This window comes from Arabidopsis lyrata (assembly GCF_000004255.2).
Source record: "Arabidopsis lyrata subsp. lyrata unplaced genomic scaffold ARALYscaffold_8, whole genome shotgun sequence".
Classification (NCBI taxonomy): Eukaryota; Viridiplantae; Streptophyta; class Magnoliopsida; order Brassicales; family Brassicaceae; genus Arabidopsis; species Arabidopsis lyrata.
Window position 1 is genome coordinate 5526683 of NW_003302548.1, and position 8843 is coordinate 5535525.

Below are 8843 nucleotides of genomic sequence, written 5' to 3' on the forward strand. Positions count from 1 at the left end.
CTGCTTAACTTCTTCCTCAGAAGAAACATGTTCAACCTGAAGCTCGGAAACCTGGAGCTGGCACATTCTCAGTGGATCGGGAGGAGCCAAAAGGTTCTCCGAAGATTTCACCTGCGAAGCAATCTTTCTCGCCAAAGAGCAAAAACGGCGCTTTCCCGAGTAACAAGTGGATTCGTGACCCAAACGCCTACTGCGAGATCCACAAAGTCAATGGGCATGCTACGAAAGATTGCAAGGCTCTAGGAAGGTTACTAGCTGCCAAGTTCGCATCCGGGGAAATAACCGAAATCGACATTTCGGAGCTCGAACCAACTCATCCGTCGGAGCAGTCAGTAGCAACAGAGGAACCATCTCCTCCTAGCAAAAAAACCAAAAGGATCCAGTCCCCTGATGTTTTTAAAGGACCGAAGAAGCAAATCCAGGTGATTATGGGGGGATCCAAGCTCTTTCGGGATTCCATTAGTGCAATCAAGCAACACGAACGGAGGGCAACCCCCTCGATTATCAAGAAGGCCAGACTTACTGAGGAACAATTACCTGAAGTAACATTTTCCGAAAGCGAAACCAGTCAACTTGATAAACCACACGATGACGCTCTGGTCATAACACTCGATATTGCGCATTGCGAAGTATCTCGGGTTCTCATTGATACTGGGAGTTCGGTGGATTTAATCTTCTTCGATACTCTGACAAGAATGGGGATATCGAAGTGAGATATAAAGGGGCCACCATCTCCTTTGGTTTCCTTTACTAGCGAAACTTCAATGTCGCTAGGAACGATTGTGCTCCCGGTATCCGCAGAGGGCATAGTCAAAATGATCGAGTTCACGGTGTTCGATCGTCCGGCTGCTTATAATGTCATCTTGGGAACACCCTGGATTTATGAGATAAAAGCAGTACCTTCAACGTATCATCAATGCGTGAAATTCCCTACGAAATCCGGAGTAAAGCAAATCCTGGGAAGTCAGCGAGCTGCGAGGATGTGTTACATGTCCAGCCATAAGCTTAAAATTTAATAGCAACCACAGTTCGAGGTGCCTGCAAATCCTGTCAAAAAAATAAGCAGTGACCTCGTGGAGGCAGTGGTAGTTAATGAGGAGTATCTGGATCAAACTGTGAGAATAGGAGCAGGATTAAGCGAAACACTCCGAGTCGAACTGATAACTTTTCTAAAAAGGAATCAAAAAACTTTCGCCTGGAAAATCGAGGAGATGACTGGGATCGATACAAAGGTCATTTCTCACGAGTTCAACATTGACCCGACTTTCAAACCAGTAAAACAAAAACGCAGGAAACTTAGTCTAGACCGTGCCGAGGCTGTAAATTCCGAAGTTCAGCGCCTGCTCGATGCCGGTTTGATTCGCGAGGTCAAATATCCGGACTGGTTGGCAAACCCCGTTGTAGTCAAGAAGAAAAATGGGAAATGGCGGGTTTGCGTAGATTTTACCGATCTTAATAAAGCCTGTCCCAAAGATAGTTTTCCACTTCCGCACATCGACCAACTTGTGGAGTCAACAACGGGCCACGAAATGATGTCCTTTATGGATGCTTTCTCCGGGTATAATCAGATTTTGATGAATCCGGAAGATCAGGAAAAGACAGCTTTCATCACGGACCGTGGAACTTACTGTTATATAGTCATGCCGTTCGGGTTGAAAAATGCCGGAGCCACTTATCAACGGTTGGTGAATATGATGTTCAAAGATCTCCTCGGTAAAATGGAAGTGTATATTGACGATATGTTGGTGAAGTCAATATCAAGCACTTCGCATATTGAGCATCTAGAGCAGTGCTTCGCAATTTTGAATAAGTTCGGAATGAAACTGAACCCGTCCAAGTGCACTTTTGCAGTTCCTTCGGGAGAGTTTTTGGGTTACATTTTCACAGAGCGAGGAATCGAAGCTAATCCGCGACAGTTGAACGCTTTTCTGGCGATGACTTCGCCTCGCAATATCCGGGAAGTTCAGCGACTCACGGGGCGGATAGCAGCTTTGAACCGATTCATCTCGAGGTCAACCGATAGATGCCTTCCATTTTATAATCTGCTCTGAAAAGCAAACAAGAATTTCATCTGGGATGAGAATTGCGAAAAGGCTTTCGAAGATCTAAAAGATTATTTATCCAAACCTCCTGTGTTAGCGAAACCCGAGTTCGGGGAAGAGTTTTTTTTGTACGTTTCGGTTTCTGACAGCGCAGTAAGTGGAGTGTTAGTGCGATTGGATCGGCACGACGAAAGACCGATTTTCTATGTAAGCAAGTCTTTTTTGGGAGCGGAGGCAAGATATCCGATGATGGAAAAGCTAGCTCTGGCAGTAATTACTTCAGCTCGGAAATTAAGACCGTATTTTCAATCTCATACGGTTATTATCCTTACCACGCAACCTTTAAGGGCAATTTTGCATAGTCCGAGTCAGTCAGGAAGATTGGTAAAATGGGCAATTGAGCTAAGCGAGTATGATATTCAGTTCCGAACAAGGACAAGCTTGAAATCTCAAGTCCTCGCAGATTTTCTGGTCGAACTACCTCTGGTTTCCGTGGAAGTCAAAGAAAACGAAGGACCTTGGATACTTCATGTGGACGGCGCCTCCTTAAAACAGGGTTCCGGGATCGGTATCCGATTACAATCCCCATATGGTGAAGTAATCGGACAGTCATTTCGTCTCGCATTTAATGCGTCGAATAACGAGGCGGAGTACGAGTCTCTCCTTGCAGGACTTCGTTTAGCGGTCGGGATAGGTGTCACAAAGTTACGGGCATTTTGCGACTCGCAGCTCGTTGCTAATCAGTTTTCCGGTGATTATGAAGCAAAAGATGGCAGAATGGAAGCTTACCTCGCTCAGCTTCAGGAATTGAGTAAAAAGTTTTTTAGTTTCGAACTCACTAGAATTCCGCGAAGTGAGAACTCAGCGGCGGATGCCTTAGCGGCATTGGCGTCGAGCTCCGAAGTAACAGTGAGCCGAATGATCCCTGTCGAAGTAATTGAACATCCCAGTATAGCCACCGGAGAGCTGAATTTCGTGACTACACGGTCTATGCAAAGAAGGATGAGTGTGGAACAAGAACCACAAAGGATCGAGGAAACTGAGGAGAACTCCGAAGAGAATCACTTTTTGAACACCGCTAAATCCGGAAAGACTACCACCAGCGGTACCGCTTTTTTATTGAGGGGCAGACGGGCGGATACCCATCAGAGAATACATCCTTAATGGTACTCTCCCTGCGGATAAGTGGGAGGCACGGAGATTGAAAGCTAAAAGTGCTCGTTTCTGCATTTCGAGCGACATTCTCTACAGAAGAAGCATCTCGGGTCCTGACATGATCTGTATTTTCGGACAGCAGGTCCGTACTGTGATAAAAGAGATTCATGACGGAGTATGCGGAAATCACTCCGGAGGTCGCTCTTTGGCTTATAAGTAAGAAAGTACGGATATTTCTGGCCCACGTTAATCGCGGATTGCGAGGAGTATGCGCGGAAGTGCGAACAATGCCAGAAGCATGCACCTTCAATTCACCAACCCACCGAGCCATTATCATCAGTCTCTTCGCCTTATCCATTTATGAAATGGTCTATGGATATTATTGGGCCTCTTCATGTTTCTACTCGTGGAGTGAAATTTGTCTTGGTTCTTACCGATTATTTCTCGAAGTGGATAGAAGCGGCAGCCTACGTAAACATAACTCAGGTTCAAGTTCGCAAGTTCATTTGGCAGGACATCATCTGTAGGCACGGTTGCCATATGAGATCGTTACTGATAACGGACCTCAATTCATTTCACGGCAATTCGAATCTTTCTGCGAAGAATGGCAAATCAGACTCAGTCGATCAACGCCTCGTTATCCGCAGGGTAATGGTCAAGCTGAAGCAATGAACAAAACTGTTTTGTCTACTTTGAAGAAAAAACTCAAGTCGCACAAAGGAACTTGGTTTGATGAACTACAGAGTGTTCTCTGGGCAATTCGCACTACCCCTAGGCGTGCAACTGGTGAAACACCATTTTCATTAGTTTATGGAATGGAGGCTGTAATCCCTGCTGAGATATTTGTGCCAAGTCCGAGACGGATGAATAACCCGGAGAACGAGGCAGCGAATAGCGAACTAATGGTTGACGTTATTGATACCATTGAGGAGCGGCGTGATCGAGCTTTGATTCGAATGCAAAATTACAAGAATGCCGCAGCTCGATACTATAACTCGACTGTCCGAAGTCGACACTTCGACGTTGGAACCTTGGTACTGTGCAAAGTTCAGCAAAATACTATCGAGGATGGAGCTGGAAAGCTAGGTATTAATTGGGAAGGTCCTTATCGAATTACTCAGGTAGTTCGCAACGGAGTTTATCGTCTCGAGAACATGGAAGGAAAAGCAGTTCGGAGAGCTTGGAATTCCATTCATCTGAAGAGATACTTTGTTTAAGTATTTTATTATTTTCATTATTGTAAATCGAACTACGATAGACTTGATCCCCACCTTTGGGTACGTAGGCAGCTCGAACTTCGAGTGCAGTCTCTAAATCAAATAAAATGTTTATATTCTTCTAAACATCTTTCAAAGAAGCCGAGAATTATCTCGCAATCCGTAAAACCGAGAAGAACCTCGTAACTACTTTTCTCGAAAACCGAGCTCAAACCTCTGGTAATTCTTGAAAGATAAGCCTAAGTTTTACTTAGCAAAAAAGGGTCTGGATCAACACAGACTAGGGATTTCTGCGGACTCCGAGTCCCGATCCTCATTTTTTCTATTAAGAACACCCACTTAACTCTCGTTCTTAGTATTTCCCTTATCCATTGAAGAATGAATTCTGAGTTCATGTAAACTGCGTATCTCGTTGAATCTTAAGTATTTCTTAATTTTTCATACGAGGTATTCAAATTTTTCGAATACTCCGGATTTATAATTCAAAAGGACTTATATAAAAATGGAGGGGAAATATTCAAGTCTTTAAAAAATAAAACAACAAAGGGGGGCACACTAGCCATCACAACCCCAGAACCAGATCATTGACCCTTGACGCCGGGATCCTGCTGCATCTCCTCGGGCAGAACGGCAGCTTCGAAGTCCTGGCCAGCCATGAAATCCTTGTTAGTTCCGAACTCATCAATGGCAGCATCATCTTCGGGAAGAGATGTCTCTTGCACGGGCTCTGGGGGAGTCGCTACAAAGAGATGAGCAAACTCATTTGGTTGAGGTCTGAGAGCGCTTGCCTCGCGAGCTTTCTTCTCAGCCTCTTCCTCGTCTTTCTTTACCGACTCTAGTTCGGCTTTTAAATCCGGAACCTCTCCCTTCAGAATCTCCTCAAGAAGTTCTCGGTTCGCCCGAGTCTCGGCAAGACGCGTCCCAATCATCTCGTTATCACTGATGGCCTTGTAGTAGGTCTCATGCTTCGAGGCGAGTCCGCTATAGAGTTCACGGAGCCTCAGCCTTTCATCTTTTTTCGCTGTTGCGAGCTCCTCGTCCTGTTTCTCAGCAGCGACCTTGCACCATTCCTCGCTTCGCTTAACTTCAGCTTCCAGCGAGGTAATCTTGTCACATGCCTCGAGGTACAAGTTGTAACACCCGCGTCCCGCGATCCTAAAGGGGGCCGGTTTGTTTTAGGGAAAACTAGATCATGGTCGAGAAAGACTAATGAATAAGTTAACCTAAGAAACGAAAGAAACGTTTAAGTCATGAAAAGTGTAGATGACTTAGACGGTTTCGGGATAATCTAGTGATCATGGAGAAATGATCATGGAAAGATTGGGAATGGCGTAGTCAAGGCCGAGAAAACGGACCGAAAGACTTAGCCGGAAAGAACGTGAAAGAACGTTCGAGCTAAACCAGCTAGGTGAGCTGGACAAGCTGAATGAACAAGCTAGCTCAGCTAGGTGAGCTAAAGCAGCTGGATGACTAGCTAGCTCAGCTAGGTGAGCTGACCGGCAGCTCAACCGAGCTCGGTGAACTGATCGAGTACTGACCCAGCTGGGTGGTCTGGTCAGCTGACACTCGAGCTGGTGGACTGTCGTAGCTCGGGGATGAAAAGGTGTCTCGGCCAAAAGGTGTAAGGTCGAGCGGTTACCGACGAATGGTTACCGTTGGCGAAAGGGTGGATAAGGCCGAACGGTTACGATCGGAGAGACGCAACCCTTCGGAAAAGTGTATGGAACGGATGCGATGCTTCGGAAAAGCAACCATTCGCCCCCTATATAAGGGAGGACGTCCACACCATCTCACAATGCCCACAACAATCCAAAACAAGTCCCAAAACACTCTACGAAGTGTTGGTCGGAAAGGGGGTGCGGCTCGGCGAGTATCTCCGGAATCGGAATGGATTCTCGGAGTCTCGACCGAACTGATGCGCATGCTACCTCCCGATCCAATGGTTCGATGGAATGTATAGGACGGATGGATGGGTCGGATTGGATGGGTCCAACCGATGGATGGGTCGGATTGGATGGGTCCAACCGATCGTCTTGGAGACGGATCGGATTGGATAGACCGATCGTCGGACGGATCGGATCAGACAGACCGATCGTCAGACGGATCGGACAGACCGATCGTCGGACGGATGGATCGGATCGGAGAAGAAGACGGATCCGGATAGACCGTTGCACAGACAGATCGACCGACCGGGATAGGCGGATCGATCGTCGTGTCAACAAGTCGGATCGACGTATGACCGGATAGGTGTACGATCGGATAAACGGATCAAGGTTTAGATCGGCGGATTGATCGATCGTACCGATCGGCGGGATGACCGATGGTACGTATCGGAGATCTTGTCGAGGGAACATGGCGGATTACATGATCGAGGATTCGATGGGAACCGCCGAAGGGTTCGACGACTTGATTGATGGTTCGGGTCGATAGCTCGATTATGGGGTCGATGGATCGTCCGTTCTATGAATCATATCGTCGAGGGAAGGACACGAAAAGGAAATGGATCGGCAAATCTAAGATTGTCAATATGGAAGTATTGACGAATCCAAAGATAGTCCGATAGATGATATGGTTAACTAGAAGTTAATCGGGAAGGCGTATAAGGGAAAGGTGTTCGAAGAAGCACGAGGATAAGTGCAACCGAACACACCCAAGGGTCGCCCATGGATGCAATCTCACCGGTAAAGGGAGTAAGCACCGAGAATGGGTAAGTGACGTGGTTCACCATGTAAGGATCTAATATCGCGGCCGCCTTCATGTATCAATCGCCATGGCCAATGGTGAAACCGATTGGGAATCGGTAACACCAATGGTGACTCGACGGATAACCAACGGGAAAGTCCACGGTGAGAACCGGTGGACAAAATGGATGTTGGACCCACGAGCAAACCAAAGGCCGACGGACGAATGATTTCATGGGCTAGCCTACGATAATCCGATGGGTGAATCCACGGACCCTTGGGTGTGATAATGATATTGTTTGGATCGCATGGATGGATCGGTAAGCCGAAGGCGTTATGACCACCATGGACCGGACGGGTAAACGGTTAGTAGACCGTGGGCGGTCGTAGTGATAAACGACCGGATCGGAAACATGGATGGTTCGATAAGCCGAGGGCTTGATCGTCCACCATGAAACCGAAGGGGCGTACGTTTGGAGGACAGATGGACCAATGAGCCAAGAGCTTGATTCGGCCACCGTGAACCAAGAAAAACGTATGATCCCCAATCTCTATCGTAGGGACTTAGACCAGTGGGGTTGGTTAGATGAATGGCTAAGTAACGATATAGATTGGTCCATCAATACACGATTGGTTAAGAATCGTTGTACGAATGGAATAAGGCGACGAGAGGGCTAAGAGAAGGATCAATAGACGGATCGAAGAGGAATCAAATCCGTATGTAGGCCAAGGTATGTAAACGCATCTAACTTATTAGTTAAGATAGACGTTTGGGAATTGGCCGTTGGATTAGGGATACAAAGAATATGCAATCGTTAGACTTAGAATGGTTAGCGAACAAATTGCATGACTTGGCCGAGTTAATGATCGATCTAAAGTTTAAGGGACAGAGACGATCAAACCGGTACAAGGGATGGTTGGAATTAGACCAAGGATATAAAGACTTCCGCTGTGTTAAGAGATAAGGATTATAGAATTAAGCCTCGTAAAGGCAATTCCATGTTAAATCGTGAAAAATATGGAGGTTCGGCTGGAATGTGGCGCGAACGTGAACCTTGGGTCGCCGGACGCCGAGACGTCCGGGACGGGGTCTCACAAGTTGGTATCAGAGCATGCTTGATCCTAGGATGGATAAGTGCTCGGGAAAATGTCATGGTAAATGACTACTAAAGGTGTAACTTAAATGATTGAGTCCTCGGGAAACCGAATTATGAACTTGAACAGTAGTGTTGGTGAGCCGGAAGGGAATTGAGGCAAGAACGCGATTACATGCTTGGAAACCAAAAGAGTTTGCCAAGATGAATTGTTTAAGCCAAGATGATTACCCAAGGGGCAAGAACTACACGTGTATCAAGTGGATAATTATTCGGAGAGAAGGGCTGATCATAAAGTTGAAAAAGTTAGGCTAAGTGTTTGGCGGATAAGGAAGTTGAGGTGAATGAGATTGATGTGCTTGAGGAAAGGTTACCCAAAGCATGATCGGGCACCAAGATACGAGCCTTGTAGTTAAATGACTTAATATAACGAGGAAAAAAATTATTGATCTATTCGGAGAATGACCAAGATCAAGGGAAGTTAGATCTCGTCGGAATTTGACAAAGATCGGGAAAGACTTGATCTATTCGTTGAAAAGATTCACGGGGTATTGACCGAGTCCGGTAAAGGACCAAGGTCGAGGAATTTTGGTGAGGGGGAGAAATCGAAATCTTCGTGCTGCACTGCCGTCTGGCATCGATCTTGCGCATTGC

At 46.4% G+C, this 8843-nt stretch overlaps 1 protein-coding gene across 1 annotated transcript in view; it reads right to left on the minus strand.

Moving 5' to 3' along the window:
• Positions 1 to 4995: 4995 nt before the first annotated feature.
• LOC110230285 overlaps positions 4996 to 8843 on the minus strand; it is a 15720-nt gene continuing 11872 nt past the window's right edge. Inside the window, exon 5 of the mRNA XM_021032760.1 lies at positions 4996 to 5569. Coding sequence (XP_020888419.1) covers positions 4996 to 5569 — 574 coding nt within the window. The remainder of the gene's footprint in view (positions 5570 to 8843) is intronic.